The sequence below is a fragment of the Sus scrofa genome, chromosome 9, assembly GCF_000003025.6.
Source record: "Sus scrofa isolate TJ Tabasco breed Duroc chromosome 9, Sscrofa11.1, whole genome shotgun sequence".
NCBI classification, from domain to species: Eukaryota; Metazoa; Chordata; class Mammalia; order Artiodactyla; family Suidae; genus Sus; species Sus scrofa.
The window spans coordinates 10700503-10723537 of NC_010451.4; the positions used below are offsets into that span (position 1 = coordinate 10700503).

At 40.5% G+C, this 23035-nt stretch overlaps 1 protein-coding gene across 25 annotated transcripts in view; it reads left to right on the forward strand.

Annotated features, from left to right (window-relative positions):
* Positions 1-15312, forward strand: part of EMSY (EMSY, BRCA2 interacting transcriptional repressor) — an 87762-nt gene extending 72450 nt beyond the window's left edge. For 9 of the 25 annotated variants that reach the window (XM_013979155.2, XM_021062539.1, XM_013979151.2 and 6 more), the window contains 6 exons: positions 398-553; positions 1809-1850; positions 4828-5027; positions 7190-7753; positions 8721-9221; positions 13287-15273. In XM_013979155.2, coding sequence (XP_013834609.1) covers positions 398-553; positions 1809-1850; positions 4828-5027; positions 7190-7753; positions 8721-9221; positions 13287-13481 — 1658 coding nt within the window. In that variant the 3' untranslated portion in view covers positions 13482-15273. Of the gene's footprint in view, positions 1-397; positions 554-1808; positions 1851-4827; positions 5028-7189; positions 7754-8720; positions 9222-13286 lie in introns of all 25 variants that reach the window. The other 16 variants (XM_021062545.1, XM_013979156.2, XM_013979158.2 and 13 more) reach the window with 7 other exon arrangements.

Below are 23035 nucleotides of genomic sequence, written 5' to 3' on the forward strand. Positions count from 1 at the left end.
GCCCTGGAGCAAATCATGCTGTGTACTGCTTACTCACCCTTTGTTTTCAGGTTGGTGAACTCAAGAATACCAGGGACTACCTTGAAGAAGGGTGAAGGAAATGTTCTAAGGGGAGTATGTACAAGGAATCCTACCCAGTTGTTTAGCCTAGTGATTATAGGGGGAGGATTTTAGTCTGATTGCATGTGAGTGTTTGGTAGGCTGCTGGGTATGGTTGCACAGGTTGTGTACTCCACAGCCATACATAGCAGTCTGCCCTTTTCTTTTTAACTCACTGACTCCTTAGTCACTGCCCATGTGGCACCCCAGAGGTCTTGTTCATTATTCCCATGGACAACTCTGGTTTTAGTACTCGTTTGTAATAAAAGTTCATTTTTCCCCTGACTTTTTTATGCAGTAAAGGAAAAATTGGAATCTAAACCAAGACAACCCACTATTGACTTGAGTCAAATGGCAGTGCCTATTCAGATGACCCAGGAAAAGAGACATTCTCCTGAGAGTCCTTCAATTGCTGTGGTAGAGTCAGAACTAGTTGCTGAATACATCACTACTGGTAGGTGTTCTCTTAAAAAGTAGTAAATGGTAGGAGAGCTGCCTTTCTGAACTTCATGGGATGGTTGTTTGGGGAGAATATATTTTTTAAATTTCTAGATCTCTTCCAATTTGCTCTGAGAGCAAATTCACATTGTCCTTGGGATTTACGCTGTCCTTAATGACTAGGGGGAAAAATGATTAGGTTGTTACAAAGTTTGGAGTTCCCTTCGTGGCTCAGCGGTTAACGAACCCGACTAGGATCCATGAGGATGCGAGTTTAATCCCTGGCCTTGCTCAGTGGGTTAAGGATCCGGTGTTGCCGTGAGCTGTGGTGTAGGTCACAGATGTGGCTTGGATCCTGTATTGCTGCGGCTCTGGCGTAGGCCAGCAGCTGTAGCTCCGATTGGACCCCTAGCCTGGGAACTTCCATGTGCCGCAGGTGCGGCCCTAAAAAGCAGGAAAAAAAAAAAAAGTTTGCAGGTAATGTAAAATCTCAAATTGGCCGTAAATAATGTCTGTGAACATAGGGCAATAGTTGTAGTGAGAGGATAGAATATCTTTTAAATAAGAATAAATATTTATATGCATTTGGATTTTTTAGCTTAGGGACGTGGGTCAAGGGAGAAAGGAGGTATAAAATCCAACCCTTTTTTATTTAAAGAGAAAAAATGTGGAAAACTTGAAATCCTTGTAAATACTTAGGAGTTCTCTTGGAAAGCACATTAGGTGTTTGTTTAAAATGTGGTCTGGCAGCAAAACTACTGAGATTTTTGGGTGGCATATATAGAGAACTGGAGCAGGAAGGATAATAGATTCTTTCTCTCATACGATGGTGAGACCACACCTGGAACACTGCTTTCTGTTTTGGACACTTCATTACCTTGAGATTTGAAATAGTTCAGAGAGTAGTAATGTGAGTAATTAGGAGAGATGACTTACGAGGCAATATGTAAAGAACACCTGTCTTAAATTTTCTTAAGCAGTGATTAAAACAGAACATAAAGTTACCGATATTTGAAGGATGTAAATACCAACGTGGAACAGAATTCTTTGGCATCATTTTAGGAGATATTAAGACCAATGGGTTAAAATTGCTGAAAGGGAAAATCGAATTAAAGATTATGGAAAGCCATCTAGTGTCTTTCTTTAGAAATATTAACAAAAAGGAGAGGGCAGCATGTTGGGGAAATTAATAATAACCTCTGGGGATTAGATTATCAAACAGTAACTAGATGAAAAGACCTGTGATTTCTTCCCTTACTTATCCTTTTCAGAACGCACTGATGAGGGAACAGAGGTTGCTTTTCCCCTTCTAGGTAAGTGGCGTGCATCCATTTGTAGTATAACTGAAGGTAAAAGATGATCCTTTGGGGGGGGACCACTTAAATGGATGCGCTCTACTCTGATCTGGTAGAGGAAAGGTAAGCTCTACTCAGTGAAAGGGAGAGAGACTTTCCTTTTGCAGAATAGTAGGATTCTTTCTCATAAGTGAGCACTTTGACACTGGAAAAATAAAAGTTGTTTAAAGAAGTAAGTGACTGTTTTATGGTGTTTATATGGCCCAGTTAAGGTCTTAAGGTCACTTCAACTGTTTTCCAAATGTTGACTCTGTGACTTCTTTCATTAATATCTTCCCATCGTATCCTCAGCCACACTGAGTGTTTTCTTTGACTTCAAAGCCAGGTTCCTGGCCCTGGCCTCTCGTATTATCCTGCAGTGGATATTATTTTTGTCTAACTTTCCTGCACTCTGGGGAATTACTATTAAGAGATTTATAGTATCTTGGAGTTCCCGTCGTGGTGCAACAGAAACAAATCTGACCAGGAACTATGAGGTTGTGGGTTCCATCCCTGGCCTCGCTCAGTGGGTTAAGGGTCCAGCGTTGCCATGAGCTGTGGTGTAGGTCGCAGACTCAGCTTGGATCTGGCGTTGCTGTGGCTGTGGTGTAGCTCTCAGTCGACCACTAGCCTGGGAACCTCCATGTGCCACGGGTGCAGCCCTAAAAAGCAAAAAAAAAAAAAAAAAGATTTATAGTATCTTGAATGAAGATTATTTTTAAATGATTTTAGTTGATCATCTATTAGATCCATTTCATTTCTTAATAAATTTAATGTAATAATTATGAAGATTAGTGTAGGTAGCAGAAATGCTCCATATAATCAGATAATGTCATCAGAAATTATGTTTATTATTTATTTTTCAAGTGTCATTCATTTCTGATGATGCCTTCATCAATAAAAAGCTTCATGGAATTCCCACTGTGGTGCAGTGGGTTAAGAATCTGGCTCAGGTCACTGCTGGTGCATGGGTTCAGTCCTCAGCCTGGTGCCATGGATTAAGGATCTGGCATTGCTTCAGCTCTGGCTTGGTTCATAGCTATGGCTCAGACTTGATCCCTGGCCCAGGAACTTCCATTTGTTGCATGTGTGGCCAAAAAAGAAAAAGAAAAAAAAAACTTCATGAGTTTACTTGCTTAATTTTAATAGTAGTATAATTTTTTTTTCTCTTATTTAGTCACACTGTAAATGATTTCAATACTTGTTTTAATATAAACCTGACTCCCTTTTCGTCAGTTTGAGCACATATGGAAGGTTTTATTAACTCATAATTTTTGCATATAAAGCATACTATGAAATACAGTAAGATACTGTAATACATTTATAAAAGATATCTCATATAATGTGTAAGCATATGTATAGCAATGATAGAAAAACTACTTATTGTGAATATAGATAGAATACGTTGTAAAAGAAAACTTGTTTATGTTTCACTGGATAGTTTTAAAGTTCTATACTTAGAATACATAAGTGGCGCTTTTACATTGATTTTGGTGGTGATCATCTTTGAGTTTTCTAAGTATGGGAACCACTACTACTTGAAATTGTAGATCAAGATAATATGAGAATTAGGAGTTCCTGTTGTGGCCCAGCAGGTTAAGGACCCAGCCAGTATCCATGAGGATGTGGGTTCGACCCCTGGCTTTGCTCCTGGGCTAAGGATCCGGCATTGCCACAAGCTGCAGCTTAGGTCACAGGTATGGCTCAGGTCTAGCGTTGCTGTGGCTGTGGCGTAGGCTGGCAGCTGCAACTCCAGTTAGACCCCTAGCCTGGAAATTTCCATATGCCACAGGTGAGGCAAAAAAAAAAAAAAAAAAAAAAGAGGAAGAGAAAATTAAAACCATGGAGTATTGAGAGAGTGTTAATAGTCTCAAAATCCTTAACTAATTTTGCAGATTTGTTTTACTCTGTTCTGATTCAGAAAGTTGGTTTCCCAGTAACCATGAACATGTTTAAAGCTCTGTAGGATAAGAAGTGGTGAGTGTTTCTAGTTTCAGAAGTTGAAATTGAGGCTGCTTAAAAATGATAGGTTGGTATCAACATAGATGTAGAAGTTTTACTTCTACATGTAAATGTAAATACAAATTATAGTGACTCCATGGGACCCTGAAGCAGGAGACTAGGAGGTGGAGTTGTTGGCTAAAGCATACTGATTCATTTGTGTCAGATGAGCTAAATTTGAGAAGATGAAAGAACGCTGACTTTTCTGTTATTTTGTTAACTTTATATTTTAGTACTTAATAATTGAAGGACCATTTTCAATCCATTACTTCATTTGGTCTTCTAAGAAATAAATTTGTATCTCAATAAAAAACCAAAAATAAAACAAGCAAAATAAAACCTCTAAATTTTAGAGGTTAGCGACAGAGTTTAAGTGACCTCTTCAAATTCACATAGCTGGTTGGTGGCAGAGTGGGACAGACTCCAGTTGTGATTCTTGGTGAAGTGTTCTTTTTGCACCATCATCTTGAACTCTGGTATCTTTAGGAACTGTGAGCCAGTGCCACTTTATATGAAGGAGCGCATGCTTCTGGGTTTTGTATTGCATTTGGAGCCGAGACCAAGACTTTAAAGAACGCGTATTGTCCCACTTCCCTGCAAGCTATTAGTCTGGCATTTGATTGCAGAAATGGATTGTTGTTTTGTTACTTTAAACGGGGTGAAGGTCATTGGAGAAAGAGTACAGCTCACAGGAGGGATATAACTTTAAAGGGTTTGTTCCTCCTTTGTGATGATATTTCACAGTGCTTCCAGTTACATTTCTCATCTCATCCTTATAATAGCTCTGTTATTCCCATTTTACAGATGAGGACACAGAGTCTCAGAGAAGATAAGTGACTTTCTCAGAGTCACACAGCTCATAAATGGGCAGACTCTGGTCTTCTGCCTCCTAGTACCACACTTTCTCTGTGACGCAATCTCACAGACATTTGTTTAAAATGACTACTGGTTACAGATGCTGTGGTGATTTCTGGAGAAATATCATCACCTCCTCTATTTTCAGTCAGCCATCGCTCCCAGCCCCAACAGCCCTCCCAGCCCCAGCGAACCCTGCTCCAGCATGTGGCTCAGTCACAGACCGCAACACAGACGTCCGTGGTGGTGAAGTCCATCCCAGCGTCTTCCCCCGGAGCAATCACCCACATTATGCAGCAGGTTGTATCTCTTCTCTTTCTTTCTGTCACTGCCTCCTTCCTGAAATGAGGTTCAGTTTACAGAGGGGAAACCACTGAGTCGAAGGGTGTTTGTGTGGTTCCTTCATCTGTGAAGGATGCAAGAAATGAACTGAGAGTCTTAACACGAGAAAGTAATTAAGAATTAGTGTTCTGGAGTTCCCGTCGTGGCGCAGTGGTTAACGAATCCGACTAGGAACCATGAGGTTGCGGGTTCGGTCCCTGCCCTTGCTCAGTGGGTTAACGATCCGGCGTTGCTGTGAGCTGTGGTGTAGGTTGCAGATGCAGCTTGGATCCCGCGTTGCTGTGGCTCTGGGGTAGGCCAGTGGCTGCAGCTCCGATTCGACCCCGAGCCTGGGAACCTCCATATGCTGCAGGAGCGGCCCAAAGAAATAGAAAAAAAAAAAAAAAAAGAAGAATTAGTGTTCTTGGGTCTTCTGTGAACTCTTAATATTTCAAAAGGGTGAGGCTGCCTAGATGAATCTATGGCATCGGAATTGGTCACTGTTTTTGTATGTTTTATTGTTAGGGAAGATTTATCACCAAGGTAAGATTTTCAAATGAAATAGAAGTTGGCTTGTTTAGCTGTTTGTTGCTGGGCTTTTCATTAGTTTTTATATTTTGCTGTTATAATGACTCCTCATGGGAACATTATGAATAAGGAGGTAAATAGATATTTGACTTCTTTTACTGAATGTGACCAGTTGAGAAAGAGACTCAATAGGAAGGATAGTGAGTTAATATAAAAACAGAAAATGTCCTACCAAGTATAATGGAGAAAAGGAAAAAAAAATATATCGATAAGTTGATTTTGCGTCAAAAACTGTACTTTGAGCTTTAAATACTTTTAACTTGTTTAATTCTTGCTATGATCCTGCAAAGTGGGTATATCCCTCTTACAAATGAGGAAACCGATGCACATAAAAGTTGAGTACTTATTCTAGGTAGCAGAGCCAGGATTTAAATCCAAGGTATCCTGCCTCTATTATAAAGTAATATCGTAAATATCAGATTTAAGTATGACTGATCATTAGTAGCCATATAAATCATCATCATTCAACTGGCAGCAGTCGGCCCTAGTTGTAGACAAACTACCAGAAAGACAATGAAGAAATTGTTGAATTAAAAACTTGTATGTGTAAGGTCATTATGAAATAGGGGAGGATTTCAATTGAATCTCAAAGTTTTAAAGTTTAGAGTAGATGTGTGGCATTTGACAAGGCAGTGGGAAGAATAGGGTTGGGGTGGATCTTGCGTCACTAAGGAAGGCCACGTGGCCAGAGGTTTTGCTGGGTGTCAGAACTCAGCCTGGAGTCTGGCTCTCGTCTGACCATCCTGACCTTGACCTTTTTGAAAGACACCCAGAGAGGTCAGACTCCTGGCCCTGACCACATCACTCAAGATCACTGCCTCTCCCAACACTACTATAATCGACACCAGGCCATCTCCCAGGCTATGACAGGGCACTTTGGTCCCCTCCCAGTCTCCTTCCCTCCTGGGAGTCAGGTTTGGGGGGAGGCCTTGCCTGGTGGCCTGGAACCCGAGCAAAGGGCGAGGAGGGCTGGTGCAGAGAACTATTACACAGACCTCGGCGAAGCCGAACCGTGTGCCCCTCAAGCAGAGTGGCCCCTGCGGGGCTGGGATGGGCACGGCCCCAGACAGCTCCTACCTGCTGGGCTGTGCTAGGCGGGCACTCAGCCAAAGTGGGCTTTGCTGAACCTCGGCTTTTCTCTGGACGCCTGCTCCTAGGTTGCTGCATCCTTCCTTTGGCGGGTGAACACCTCTGATGACCAGCCCCGAGAGCTGTGTCCTGAACCAGGGAGCCGTTTCTTTTTCTGGGTTGTGCTAGGCATGCCGGGCATCCTTATTCCTCTTGGCTCTAAGTTCTGGGCCCTCTAGGACTTTTCTTATTGAAGTGAGTTGGCCAGTTTTTGCAGTACTTAATGTCTAAGAGTTGAAATTAAAAGAGTCCCAATCTGAAGTTCCTTTTATTTAGAAACCTTGAAGTTTTTTGGTGTTTTTAGGTTCTCCCTTCTGAAAATTTTTGAATGCTTTCTCATTTTCAAGTTTTTTCGAGTTTGAGGGAAATGTAGCAATGCAGGTGTTTTTTGTATTTCATTCTTACTTTGTGCCTTTTTCACTTAGGCATTAAGCAGTCACACTGCTTTTACCAAACACAGCGAGGAACTTGGAACTGAGGAGGGCGAGGTTGAAGAGATGGACACTTTAGACCCTCAGACAGGTCTGTTTTATCGATCTGCCCTGACTCAGTCACAGTCAGCTAAACAGCAGAAGCTTAGCCAGCCACAGCTGGAACAGACTCAGCTACAAGTGAAAACTCTGCAGTGCTTCCAGACTAAACAGAAGCAGACCATCCACCTGCAGGCAGACCAGCTCCAGCACAAACTCCCGCAAATGCCCCAGCTTTCCATCAGGCATCAAAAACTCACCCCTCTCCAGCAAGAACAAGCACAGCCCAAGCCAGATGTACAGCACACACAGCATCCCGTGGTGGCCAAAGACAGGCAGCTTCCTACCTTAATGGCACAGCCCCCACAAACTGTAGTACAGGTGCTTGCAGTGAAAACCACGCAGCAGCTCCCCAAACTGCAGCAGGCTCCGAACCAACCAAAAATCTACGTGCAACCCCAAACCCCCCAGAGCCAAATGCCGCTCCCAGCCTCGTCAGAGAAACAGCCGGCAAGCCAGGTAACGGAATATTGATAGCATGCAAAGTTAAACTTCTCTGTTCACGGAAAAAAATGAGAACATCATGACCCTATGGTGATTAGCAGTGCATTCTCCCCGGAAGAGGAGACTCAAAAGCCTCATTACGCTGGTATTACTTTACCCCTTCAGAAGGTTGACAGTAGGGAAGAAATGCATATATTAATATAGGAAGCAAAAAAGCATAGCACTCAGAACTTGATTTTCCAGGCGGTTTTTAATGAAGTCACTTCAGCATTGATCAACAGTGCATAGAAGCAATATCCCTAAATTATTTTTAAGTATAAAATATTTATTTCCATGCCTGTAAAACTCTTATTTCTGTGGCAATAATGCTAAGTAAAGTACAGTCTTTCAAGGAGCTTCATTGACCACCTTCCTTTGTAGTTTATATGATCATTATTTGGTTAATAAATTTATCTTTTAGATTTCAGAGGAATTATCTGTGGATATTGAAAAGAAAAATCATATGAGGGAAAATCAGTGGCTTTGGAGTGATAAGTGTGTTACATGTGTATTATAAATACATATATATGTATACACACACACAGAGTGTGTTTGCATAAATGCATTTTGAAGCAAAAGAGTGAAAAAAAGAGCCTACTTCTTATTTTAAAAAGCTGAAGATGATCTGAAATAATTTGAGATGAGTTGAGGTGTGCGGTTTGGGAATGTAAATCCCAAAGGAAAACAAGGCTGCTGTGACTTCTCCTGTACTGCTCTCAACCTTGGCTGGCTGAACAAAGGTCCTCTAACCCCTCCTCTTTCGCTAGGTTTCTTAAAAGGAACCAGATACTTTCCCATCCAGCCCTCTTGTTAAAACACCGAGCTTCAAAATATCTTCCTAGTGTACCACACAAATGTTTCTTTTGCCATATTGTCTGGGGTGTTTGATAGGTTTTCTCAAAGAGATGTAGCTGTAACACACACAACCCCAATTTGTTTTCAGGTGGAGCAGCCAATTATAACCCAAGGATCCTCTGTTACAAAGATAACTTTTGAGGGGCGCCAGCCTCCCACAGTTACAAAGATAACTGGTGGCAGTTCTGTGCCTAAGTTGACATCACCAGTTACAAGCATATCTCCCATTCAGGCCTCTGAGAAGACAGCAGTGTCAGACATTTTGAAAATGTCTTTGATGGAAGCTCAGATTGATACAAATGTAGAGCATATGGTAGTGGACCCCCCAAAGAAGGCTCTGGCCACTAGTATGCTCACTGCTGAAGCAGGATCTTTACCCACCACCCACGTGGTGGTGGCAGGGATGGCGAATTCCACTCCCCAGCAACAGAAATGTAGAGAGTCCTGTTCAAGTCCATCTGCCGTTGGCCCTCCCCTAACGACAAGAAAAATCGATGCACCAGGAGTGCCTACGACAGGCCAGTTCATGCGTATTCAGAATGTAGGCCAAAAGAAAGCTGAAGAGAGCCCGGCAGAAATTATCATCCAGGTAAGAATTAGAAGGAACACAAGAAATGTTGGGCATCTCGGGGGTTTTGGGTTTGGTGTGTTTGGGGATGTCCCAGGAAGAGGGAAGCCAAATGGCAAGGAGATTATCTTTGAGATGGCATATGACAAATTCGGGGTACTACCTGCTGCAAAGATACAGAGTTATATTTCTTCTAAAAGGAAGTCCTAGAAAATTGAGAGCGATTGTCACACAGCACACCTTAGAGGCCATCAAGGGCCCTTGAGCCCAAGTGTCCAGGGATGCAAGTCACACTTCCGGTGTTGACTCAGGAAGTCCACCGAGAAGGTCAGCGGCTTCCCAAGTCCAACTTTGGGCTCGCCAGTCTTTGCCCAAAGGGTATAATTAGTCTGTACTCCTGGGATATAACTGGGTTGTACTCCTATTTCTAGTTAATTTCAGGGACCCTTTCCTTGCAAAAACACAGTTCTTGATCTTGATCCAAATTTATGGTTTTCAGGACAGTAAGACCTTAATGCGTTTAAAGTATCTGGAGAAACATGTAAGAGAATGTTTCTTAATAACTTAATTTTATATCTAACTTGGGATTAACTCTAAAGCTTTGCTTTTTATTTCAATCATTGTTGTTATTGAAAACTCTTGTAGTTACTGTCCTGCCTTGGTAAGTACAGGCTTGGGAATGTAATGGATTATTCATTGACAGTAGGTCTTCCTGCGCCTCACAGTCCCTTCATTTTAAAACTCATCTGTCATCACATGTAACGGACCCAGACTGAAGTCCAGGCTAGCTTTGACGAGTTGTGTTTTATTTCCCTCTCTCCTTGCAAGGTATCAGGCTGTTTTCTTGACATTTGTCATTTTTTGCTTGTAAGGTATCAGAGCAGCACATTTTAGTTAATTGAGAATTTGAATTCATTGAAACATAGTCTAGTATTTACTGTAGATTCACTGCGGTGCGACTTAGAAGTTCCTGTGGTAAATTTTGCCTTTCCTATGATGCCAAGCCATGAAAGAATGTCAACTGGCCGATGGTAATCCACATATGACATAGCAAGAATAGGGGAAGTGCTTCGACGCAAATAGATCTGACTATTGAATTATTCAAATAATTTGTTCCTTCCTGTAAAAACAAATGTTCGTGAACTAAATAATCCTTGACCAGAGGGGTTTTTTACATGTTTTTTCCCCTGAAGCAGTTGGGTTTGGTGGGAAAGGAGTACTTTCCTGGCTTTGCCATTCACTGTGTGACTTTGGCAAGACTACTTACTTAACCTTCCTGTGCCTTGGTTTTCTCGTCAGTAAGATGGAAATAAGGAAACCTACTTTACATGTACACAAAATTGAGATGAAGTACCTGGCACAGTAGCTGGCTTATAGTGACTGCCAATAAATGATAGCTATAAAACTGTTTTTACTAAAATTTACTGTGGCTTCTGGGGATTTAAATTGGTATACTCACTAAATTGAAAATAATTTCCAAATAATTCGTTTATTTGGAATCATTTTCTGTATTTAATGAACAGGAGTGAAAATGTAATTCGTTTCATGTATCAAGGATGTTAGCTAATGAGTAGGTTCTTTACAGAATATGCAGCTAATTTCTAGCATGTGCCACATGCTGGGTTGCTATGTCAGAGGGAAAAGGAGCCTAATGATCAAGAACTGAGCTTCTGGAGTCAGAAATACCTAGATTTGAATTTCAGCTGTACTCCTTAGCGGCATCGTGGCTTTGAGCAACAGAGTTAACCTCTGCCCTCAGTTTCAAGACCTATGATGAAATGGAAACAGTAACACTTACCTCCCCAGGTTGTTCTGAGCATTGAGAAAATGTTTATGAAGCAGCTAGTTAGGTGTCTGTTATAGAGTAATACTCAATAAGATTAGCTCCTGTTATTAGACTCATCATTAATATATTTTTAGAAAATGTTCAGGTCTCATTAGTTATGCTTAGCTTTGACCCAAAGTATTGATTTTTACAGATTAAATAACCTGTTGGCATGGGTGAAGGAAGACTGCAGAAGTTTTTTGATTCCTTGAAAACTGTTCTGTAAAAATTCAGCATGTTTTTGATATTAAATGCTTCGAGTGAAAAGCACTGTGCTTTGTAGATGGCTAGTCTGTATTTCATTCATTCATTCATTCATTCATTCATTCTACATGTATTATTGAACCTCTATGTTCCAGGCACTGTACTAGGTGTGAGCACAGAGGAGTAAATGTATCTTCTATTCTGAAGGAGTTTATGCATGTGGCATTCATAGAATTATAGAACTGCAAGGATCTTTAGAGTATATCTTCTCTAATTATTTTATTTTACACAAGGTTAAACTAAAATTCAAGGAAGTAAAATGACTTATTCAGAAGTCCACAGCAAGTCAGAGCCAGAGCTGAACGGATATCCTGACCCTGACTGAGACTTTTGCCCAGTGAAAAAGTCCACCTAGTGATGAGCTAAGTGGAACAGGAAAGGGACGAGGGTGAGGGAGGATGAACAAACAAACAAAAAACCACCCTAGGATCAATGCCGAAACATCTTGCACCATTTTCTTTTCTTTTCTTTTCTTTTCTTTTCTTTTTGTCTTTTTAGGGCCGCACCTGTGGCACATGGAGGTTCTCAGGCTAGGGGTTGAATCAGAGCCACCGCTGCCAGCCAATACCACAGCCATAGCAATGCCAGACCTGAGCCGCCTCCACAGCCTACACTGTAGCTTGTGGCAATGCTATGTCCTTAACCCACTGAGCAAGCCAGGTATTGAACCCACATCTTCATGAATACTAGTCAGGTTCTCAACCTGCTGAGCCGCAATGGGAACTCCTTGCACTATTTTCTCAATAGTATTTAAATTTGCCTCTCCCCCCAGTAGAAGGTTGTTTTGGTTAGGTATATTTTCAAAGTGCTGATATCCAGCTTTGCTCTGGGTTTTTTTTTATGTTAAAGATGCATTATTCATTTTCTGAGCATCTAAAGTGTGCCAACCCCTGTTCAAAGCTCTGGGCATTTAGCAGTGAAAAAGATATTCAAGATCTGTGCTCGGATCCATATTCTGTTGGAGCTTGCGTTCTAAGGGAAATAAGAAAAGAGATGATGAATGCAATGAAGAAATTCTAACAGGATATCATGGGGAGACCGACACAATACTGTGGTTTCAAGGACATTGAAGGAAGGTTTCTCAAAGCCTTTTACTCTAAGCATTTGAGATAAGATGCAGATTACAAGGTGAAACTAACCATGTAAAGATTTGGAGGAAAAGTATTCCAGGAAGAGGGGAAGAGCTAGTGCAAAGGCCCTGTGGTACAAGTAAGTTTGGTATCAGGCTGGAGCCATGGTAAAGAGTTCAGTTTTTATAACAAATATAGCAAGAAACAATTATAGAGTTTTAAGCAGGAGTGTGATATGAACTGATATACCTTTTAAGAAGGTATATAATGAGAAAGAAGAATCTGTCTGATAAGGCAATGTGAGCATAGTATGTGTTTATCTATTGGTAATTTTATTGTTTAAAAGACAGCTTTGTCCTCTCCTATTTTCAATAAAGATTGTTATGTGAACCAAACAAATAATTTCCCCTTTGAACTACCAAAGGGCTGAAAATATATTGTGGTATCAGCAGATACCGCAGATAATAATAAGCAACATCCAATTATATTTACATTTACTTTTAAAATTTGCCTAATGACCAAATAAAATTGTCCTTCAAAGTCTTTCTCTTGAATTAGGCACAGACTTCAGCCTCCTTTGTTACAAGAGGCACCATCAAGAAGTGGAAAGATCACTTTGAATCGTAAAAGACTTGGATTTGAATCTTGCCTTTAACCCTGACCAACTGTGTGACCTTGATTAAGTCATTTACCATCTTAGTTTCCTCATTTGTAAAATGGGAATAATATTTTCCTTATAGTGTTGTAGGAAAATGTAGTAGAATATCATATGCGAAAGTATCTAGCACAGTGCCTGGCATTTAGTAGTTGTCCAATAAATGTCGGTTTCCTTTTTGTCCTTCCTTATTGTTGTTGGGGAAACTCTTTCTGTTCCTTTTTTTTTTTTTTTTTTAATCATAAGCTTCTCTCCTGTGTCTTCTCTTTCAGGCCATTCCCCAGTATGCTATTCCTTGCCACTCGAGCTCTAATGTGGTCGTAGAGCCCAGCGGGCTCCTTGAGCTGAACAATTTCACCAGTCAACAACTGGATGATGATGAGACGGCAATGGAGCAGGACATAGACAGTAGCACAGAAGATGGAACTGAACCCAGCCCCTCTCAGAGTTCTGCTGATCGGTCCTAGTGTTTTGGACACAGGAGTGCACTTTAAAACCTACTTGGTTACCAAGTGTCCAGGGAAACCCTTATATTTTGATGTCTAAAGAGAGCACTTTGCCCATGCTTAGGCTGTGGACCCTGAAACAGCAGTGTTTCAACAAGAATTGCTGCAGGAGTAGCATTTTAAAACAAGATAAACTCACAGGGGAATGTACTTTTTTTAAAAAAGAAAAAAAAAATGCACCTCTACAGTGACATAAGACCTGATATTCTTTCTCTGTTGGACCTTGGTGGATGGAAAAGTGTGTCTTGCAGTGGGAAGAGACTTTTCCTGTGAATGTTTCTAAACTGGTTTCTACTGAGCAAACCACCATCAAAAAAAGGAGTGTGAATAGTTTGTATTTTGAAACAGTGCCCAGAACAGTTTTTTTGTTTTGTTTTGTTTTGATCTTATGTGTTTTTGCAAATCCCTGGAAGTACTGAATTGATTAACATTTTACACCTGCTCCGTTCATATTTTATAAAATATCTAGAGAAATACTGGCATTAAAGGATCCTTGTTGAATGGTGGAAATCAGATCCCTAACCAGTAGGAAGGGCTTTTTGGGTGGCTTGTACATTCTCACCAATTGTATGCTAATTTATTATGTTCCTTTGTGCTCTAGGCAGCACACTTGCCTTCTATTTATTTAAATGTAAACATTTCAAAGCAGGCCATATTCCTTCTGACAAATTTCCTGTAAACCAGGATTGCCTACCCTTTCCACCTCCCACCTTCCCCCTTCTCCTTTTAAGGAAACTTATGAGAAAATGTTTCGTTGTGAAACAGAGGAAAAGAAACATTTTCTGGCCCAAAGGAAATGTTCAGTTATGTTCAGGAAAACAAATTATTCATATGATGCTATCGTAACATTGAAATTGCACATTCGTGTTGGACTGAGACTTTGAAAATAGCCTTTACATGCTTTTGTTTAACCTCCCTTTGAAATGTATAAAAAGTTCATTTAAGCTCTAAATGTAACGTTTTTAAGCATTCTACCTTTTTAGGACATGATTTGTTTAAGCAATATGTTTGGGTCTTGTTGATCCTGTCTGTCACAAGTAGAGTGAGGGGTACGAGGGTGGGAGGGTAGGAGTCAGTTTTGACAAGTTGTGGCAAAGGAAACTGTCCTTTTCATTTTTTTTTTTAAAGAATGTAAATAGAAAAGTTTTTAACGGTTTTATATAGATTTCACTATAAATAAGCATTTTAAGTGACAAATGTTGAACTGTACATACATATATCAGCATAACTGCCCAGTTTTTTTGGTGCTGAAGTACTGTAAGTAGAATTCATCAATGGTCTCCTAATTTTTGCATCTATACCTGGAAAGAAAAAGCTGTGATCCAGTAGTAATAAACTCCCACCGGAGTGACACTGCAGATTTAAACACAAGCATTCATAAGATGCACTGATCTCTGGTAGTTGTCATTATTTCTCCTAGGTGATAATGACTTATACCCATAGATGGAGCTGTTGGATGTTATTTTATTGTACAAATTCATGTTTAAAAGACTTTGCGACTGTTTCCAGTTAAGTAATTTTTTTAACCTCTTGGGTCATAGACTTCTTTGAAAATCTGATTACACTATGAACTCTCTCACCAAAAAGTTACACATACCAATATACATGTTAGGTTTTGCATATATTTTGAGGGGTGTGTAGGCCCCTAAGTCTATCCATGTATTCCAGGTTAAGCCCTCTGTTATGGTCAATTCCTTCCAGGTGTAAGTTTTTATAAAATAAAATATCTTTTAAATATTCATGGATCAGGTAACAAGAGCAAACTTGAATAAAGTTATGTTCTACTTGTGCATATTCTGGTACCATAGCTTAACCTTTCTCCCTTTGAGAATTTAGCCTTAATAAGTTTCAGCAACTGAAATGGCAAATGAAATTTCCATAGAATTTTTAAAAATGAGTATGTATTTATCAAGTGAGGGATTTGAATTTTTTAAGGTGTTAATTTCAAGGAGAGCGTGAATTGCATTTTTTTTTTGACAGATATTAATTGAGCATCTTTTCTGTGTCCGGTGCTGTTCTAAGCACCAAGTGTACCATAATGAATACACAGAAAACCCTGCCCTTATGGGGCTGACAGACAGGGTTGCCCGCTGGTGAAATGGAGATGAGGGAGGGCTAAAGGAAAGAGGAAGCAGGAGTGGCTTTAGGCTCCTTGCCTGAGTGGATGGCTGGACATGCCATACATGGGTCTCAAGGCATCCTTTTACTGAAAGTTGTCGCATTAGCTCTATCAGTATTTCATGTTTTAAGTCCAAAATTAAGTGTAACTTTGTCATCCTTGTGAAAGGTATTCAGAGATTTTGATGCTAATCCTACAAAATTGACAAAATCCTCACAACTGTTACAGACAGTGATAAGATTAAAAACATTTGGTTTAAAGTAAACTTTGATAAATTCTTCGTACTGCAGATGCAATTTAAGGTGAATTTAGAGAACTTAAACTGCTTCACTGAGATTAAATCACATGCCATGCAATTCACCCATTTAAAATATAAAGTTCAGAGCTGTTTAAAGTATATCGTTCAGAGTTGGGCAGCCATCACTACAGTCAATTTTAAAGCATATGCGTAACCCCCAAAGAAACCGTGTACCCCTTAGCTGTCACCCCTGAAACCACCACCACCCTAGTCCTAGGCGTCCACTAAACTAATTTATCTCTGTGGATTTGCCTATTCTGGACATTTTTTTTTAATTTTATTTTCCCACTGTACAGCAAGGGGGTCAGGTTATCCTTAGATGTATACATTGCAATTACAGTTTTTCCCCCACCCTTTCTTCTGTTGCAACATGAGTATCTAGACATAGTTCTCAATGCTATTCAGCAGGATCTCCTTGTAAATCTATTCTAGGTTGTGTCTGATAAGCCCAAGCTCCCGATCTGGACATTTTGTATAAGTGAAATCATACAATATGTGGTCTTTGGTGACTGACTTCTTTCACATAGTATAGTGTTTCCTTTCTTTCTTTCTTTTTTTTTAAGGGCCACTCCCTTGGCATATGGAGGTTCCCAGGCTAGGGGTCTAATCAGAGCTGTACCTGCTGGCCTATGCCACAGCCTCAGCAATGCTGGATCCAAGCCACATCTGCGACCTACACCACAGCTCACATGAATGCCGGATCCTTAACCCACCGAGCAAGGTGAGGGATCGAACCTGCGCCCTCATGGATGCTCATCAGATTCGTTAACCGCTGAGTGGGAACTCCTCGCTTAGTATAGTATTTTAAGGTTCGTTCATGTTGCGGCATGTGTCAGTGCTCCACTCCTTTTTATGGCTCAGTCCACTGTGTGGATATACACATTCTCTCCATTTGGTGGTGGGCATTTGGGTTGTTTCCGCTTTGGGGTTCTTAGGAATAATGCTTGCTGTGAACATTTGTGTACAAGTTTTACATGTGTTTTCAATTCTCTCGGGTAAATATCTAGGAGTGCAATTGCTGGGTCACATGGCAATTATATTTAACAATTCGAGGAACTGCCAAACTTCCACAGTCACTGCACATTTCACATTCTCACCAGCAGTGTAGGAGAGTCCAGTTTCTCTCCATCTTCACCAACACTTGCTATAATTTGTCTTTTTTTTTTTTTTTGTCTTTTTGCCTTTTTCTAGGGCAGCTCCTGTGGCATATGCAGGTTCCCAGGCTAGGGGTCGAATCGGAGCTGTAGCCACCGGCCTACACCAGAGCCACAGCAATGTGGGATCCGAGCCGCGTCTGCAACCTACACCACAGCTCACGGCAATGCCGGATCCCTAACCCACTCAGCAAGGCCAGGGATCGAACATGCATCCTCATGGTTTCTAGTCGGATTTGCTAACCACTGAGCCACGACGGGAACTCCCTATAATTTGTCTTTTTAATTATAGCCGTACCTAGTATATGAAGTAGTAGCACATTGTGGTTCTGATTTACATCTTGATGGCTAATGATGAGCTCTTTTTCCTATGCTTACTGGCCATTCGTGTATCTATGGGAAGATATCCTTTGCCTAGTTCTCAATTGAATTATTTTCTATTTTATTATTAAATTGAGAACTTTTAAAATAAGCTGTTCTCCGGAAATTAATACATCACCCTTAAAATCCTAATCGGGTTCTTTTTTTTTTTTTTTTTTTTTTTTTTTTGTCTTTTGTCTTTTTTGTTGTTGTTGTTGCTATTTCTTGGGCCGCATCACCCTTAAAATCCTAATCGGGTTCTTTTTTTTTTTTTTTTTTTTTTTTGTCTTTTGTCTTTTTTGTTGTTGTTGCTATTTCTTGGGCCGCTCCCGCGGCATATGGAGGTTCCCAGGCTAGGGGTTGAATCAGAGCTGTAGCCACCGGCCTACGCCAGAGGCACAGCAACGCGGGATCCGAGCCGCGTCTGCAACCTACACCACAGCTCACGGCAACGCCGGATCGTTAACCCACTGAGCAAGGGCAGGGACCGAACCCGCAACCTCATGGTTCCTAGTCGGATTCGTTAACCACTGCGCCACGACGGGAGCTCCCTAATCGGGTTCTTAATTCTCCCTCTCTAGTGCAACATTGCTTAACGTCCTTAAAATTGTATAGCGCTTGTAGTTAAAAATGCTTTAAAGTTCATTTCTTTGTGAGGTTCTGTCAAGAGCTTTCTGGGGTAGGAGACCTGGGATGGTGCAAAGGAAGTAGTGGTCAAGTGGCCCGGATTTGAGTCCCAGATTCCTCTGTTGATCATAAAATCTTGAAGTCACATTCCGCATAATATAAGGTGAGTTTTTCTGACCTTATGGGATTGTTGTGAAGACTAGATGAAATAGTGGTTGTAAAACTGCCAGGCAGAGTTAGGTACTCTCTCTTTAAAGTCTAGTGTTTATACCTATACCTCCCACTTTGTCAAACTGAAGGCTCAGAGATAAGTCACGTGCCCAAACTCATACATTCAGTGCTAGTAGGCACCTTGCTGAGGCGCGAGTTCCTCCTTGCACTAGAGGAATGTGTTTGTGCCACCAGGCACAGGACTGACCTTTAGAAGGACAGAGGATCTTGGCATTGGTCTGTAATACGAACTTTTCACCAGCCTTACATGCCTTCATACAGAAATGCTCAATTCAGTCTGAGTTTAATTATGTGTCACAAACTCCAGACGAGAGGAAGTGGAGTGTAAAAGCACCATATAAGCAAGGCCTTTCCAAGAACAGGCAGTGAAAGAACCCGTCTGCCGCCTCTCCTTGCAGATTTATAAGCCTTTTTACGCAGGTGAGGCTTGGTGACCTATATATTGAAAAAAGAATTGAAACACAATCGATTTGTACTTGTAAGAAGGCTCACTCTGTCTTTTTCTCTTTTCCAGTGCTCACATACACACTGACGGAAAACATACTTGCTTTAAAAAAAAAAAAAAGAAAAAAAAAAGGCCCAACAAGCCCAGGTTTGAATCCTAACAAGCCATGTGAATTTGGACAAGCTCTCAAAGGCTTAAAGCAGAAGATGGACTGAATTGGAACGCTACTTTAATTCCTACTTTAAAAAACCCAAACTGATAGCTGAGCAGTACTCCTCCCAAATGTTTCTTTCTGACTTTTCTTTCTCTTCCTTCCAACAAATAGCTACTGCATACTTTCTATGTGGAGACATCTGGGATACAGTTGTCAGGGGGAAAAGCCCCTGTCCTCATGGAGCCTCAGCCTAGCGAGGGAGCTAAGTTCAAAGATCACACCTAAATGTATTCAGTGCTGCGTGCTGTGACAGCGTAGTGCCTTGATGGCATGTAAATGGGGAGGTTGGGGAGTGTCCCTCAAGAAGGAGGGTTTAAACTGTAATCTGAAGAAAGAGGATTGAACTAAGCAAAGAGAAGGGGGTCAGTGGATGGACGGCAGATACAGAAGCCTTGTGGCGGGAGGGGATCTCAGGCCAGTGTGGCAGCAGCCTGGAGGCAGCAGGCATGGTGGGAGCAGAAAGTAGAAAGCGTACTATAAGGATCTTGCGGTTTATGACAAAGGTTTGGGTCTTTTTCCCTAAGAAATATGAGAAGTCCTTAAACATTTTAACTCATTGGAACTGGTAAATAATACTCTTATAAAATATTTGGAGTTAGGTCTTGGTCCACTGGGACAGAAAAATGCATCCCACATTTCTTTTGGATGCCAGTCTCATCTCTCTATGTCCTTTTCTCTAACATCTTCCGTGGTTGCCCACCCTGTAGTATGAACCTGGCATTCAAGGGTCTTAGCCAAAGCTTCAACCTGTGTTTCTCCATTCATAAGTCATTCCACTACCCTGGCCTACTGCCTGTCTTCCCTACCTCACACACAGTTTATGCTCTGCATTTGAAAGTCTCAGTCACTTCTCAAAGCCCAGCTCGAATTTCACCCCCTTTGCTTAAGACTGCGTAGATCTCTTCAAGGAGGATTCCTCCCGCCCCGCTGTTGGTTCCTCTGGCATTTTGGGAGAAACACGTGTTTACTGGGCGCTCATCATTAGTTACCTTCTGTGACCTATTTGCATCGCATGTGGATCTTTATAAGTACCTTCTTTTTGCATTACTTAAAGGATGATCAGTTTTGTTGATCTCTTCCAATAACTCACTTTTGGCTTCATTGAGTCTCTTTATTGTTTTTCTACTGTTTAATTAATCTCCATTGTATTCGCTATTATTTCTTTTTTTTTTTTTTTTTTTTTTGTCTGTCTGTTTTATTTTTTGCCTTTTTGCCTTTTCTGGGGCCGCTCCCTTGGCACATGGAGGTTCCCAGGCTAGGGGTCTAATCAGAGCTGTAGCCACCGGCCTACGCCAGAGCCACAGCAACGCGGGATCCAAGCCACATCTTTGACCTACACCACAGCTCACAGCAACGCCAGATCCTTAACCCACTGAGCGAGGCCGGGGATCTAACTGCAACCTCATGGTTACTAGTTGGGTTCATTTCCTCTATGCCACAATGGGTACTCCTCTTACAGCTTTTTAATCCCCCATTTCTTCCATTACAGCCTTCTTTGGTGTTTACCTGATTGTTTGTAGTGAATGTTTTTATTCCCTTCTAAATTCCTTTGTGTACATTTTAAAATATTTAGACATTTAAATATATTTAAAATATTTTAATAATATTTGGATACTGACTTAACTTTGCATATGAAACTCTGCCATTATAAATATCCCTTCTTTGTGTTTTCGTAATCACAAATCACATCTTTATACATTGTGTGCTCAATAACGGATTTATAATTGTAAATACATTTCTCTTTTAAATTATGTAGAAAGTAAAAAGTAGAGTTGCAAACTGAAAATATAATAATGATGATGGCTTTTGTATTTGCCTATGTAGTTACCTTCACTGGAGAGCTTTATTTCTTCACATGGCTTTGAGTTACTGTTCAGTGGCCTTTTGTTTCAATCTGAAGGACTCCCTTTAGCATTTCTTTTAGGGAAGGTCTAGTGATAATTAACTCCTTCACCTTTTGTTTACCTGGAAATGTCTTAATTTATCCCTCATTTTAAAAAATTACTCAATTTTATAACATTTATAGTTGTGCAACAATCATCACAACCAAATTTAAAGCATTTCCATCCTAAACCTTCAGTGCATTCCCCCCACCTCCCAACCTGTGGGTTGTCTTTTCATTTTGTTTAGGGTTTCCTTTGCTGTGCAGAAATTTTAAGTTTGATTAAGTTCCATTTGTTTATTTTTGTTTTTATTGTCATCACTCTAGGAGGTGGATCTGAGATGTTGCTGTCTTTTATGTTGGAGAGTGGCCTATGTTTTCCTATAAAGTTTTATAGTATCTGGTCTTATATCGGGGTCTTTAATCCATTTTGAGTTTATTTTCATGTATGGTGTTAGTGAGTGTTCTAATTTCGTTCTTTTACATGTGGCTGTCCTGTTTTCTCAGCACCACTTATTGAACAGGCTGTCTTTTCTCCATTGTATATTCTTGCCTCCTTTGTCATATATGAGTTGACTGTAGGTGTGTGGGTTTAATTCTGGGCTTTCTATCCTGTTCCACTGATCTATATTTCTATCTTTTGCCAGAACCATATGGTTTTGATGACTATAGCTTTGTAGTGTAGTCTGAAGTCAGGGAGCCTGATTCCTCCAGCTCCATTTTTCTTTTTCAGGATGTCTTTGGCTATTCTGGGTCTTTTGTGCTTCCAAACAAACTTTAAAATATTTTGTTTGAGTTCTGTGAAAAATGTCCTTGGTAATTTGATAGGGATTGCATTGAGTCTGTAGATTGCCTTGGGTAGTATAATCATTTTGATAATATTGACTCTTCCAATCCAAGATCATGGTATGTCTTTCTGTTTGTGTCGTCTTTGATTTCTTTTTTTTTTTTTCATCTTTGATTTCTTTCATCAACATCTTACAGTTTTCAGAGTACAGGTCTGTCTCTTTAGGTAGGTTTACTCCTAGGTATTTTATTCTTTTGGATACATGGTAAACGGGATTGCTTCCCTAATTTCTCTTCCTGATCTTTCATTGTTAGTCTGTAGAAATGCAGCCGATTTCTGTGTATTAATTTTGTATCCTGCAACTTTGCCAAATTCATGGATGAGCTCTAACAGTTTTCTGGCAGAGTCTTTAGGATTCTCTAGGTATAGTATCATGTCATCTGCAAATAGTGATAGTTTTACTTCTTCCTTTACAATTTGGATTCCTTTTATTCCAATTTGATTCTGATTGCTGTGGCTAGGACTTCCAAAACTATGTTGAATACTAGTGGCGAGAGTAGACTTCCTTGTCTTGTTCCTGATCTCAGCAGGAATTCTTTCAGCTTTTCACCATTGAGAATGATGTTAGCTGTGGGTTTGTCATATATGGCCTTTATTATGTTGAAGTAGGTTCCCTCCATGCCCACTTTCTGAAGGTTTGTGTTTTTTGTTTTGTTTTGTTTTATCAGAAATGGGTGTTGGGTTTTGTCAAAGACTTTTTCTGCATATCCCTCATTTTTGACAGTTTTGCCACATACTGGATTCATGTTTGACAGGGTTTTTTCCTTTCAGCACTTTAAATATGTCACCCCAGTGACTTCTGGGCTCCATGACTTCTGGCAAGAAATTGGCTAAGTTAATCTTACTGAAGAGACCTTGTTCATGAAAAGTTGCTGCCCTCTTGCTTCTTTAAAGATTGTCTCTTTGTCTTTTGACAGTTTGATTATAATGAGTCTTGGTGTGGGTCTGTAAATTTATTCTGCTTGGGGTTCACTGAATTTCTTGAATGTGTATATTTATGTCTTTCATCATACCTGGTAAGTTTTCAGTTATTATTTCTTCAAATATTTTTTTCTGTTCTTTTTTCTCTCTCTCTTCTTCCAGGACTCCCATGATGCATATATTGATCCATTTGATATGTCTCACAGGTCTCAGGTCTGTTCATTTTCTCCATTCTTTCTCTTTCTGCTCCTCAGACTGGGTCATTTTAGTTGTCTTATCTTCAAATTCACTGATTTCATCTTCTGCCTTCTCAGATTTGCTGATGAGTCCCTCTAGTGAAGTTTTTAAAAAGCTTATTTACCACCATCTCCCCATTTCCCTGACCCCTGGCAACCACCATTCTACTCTGCTTTCAAG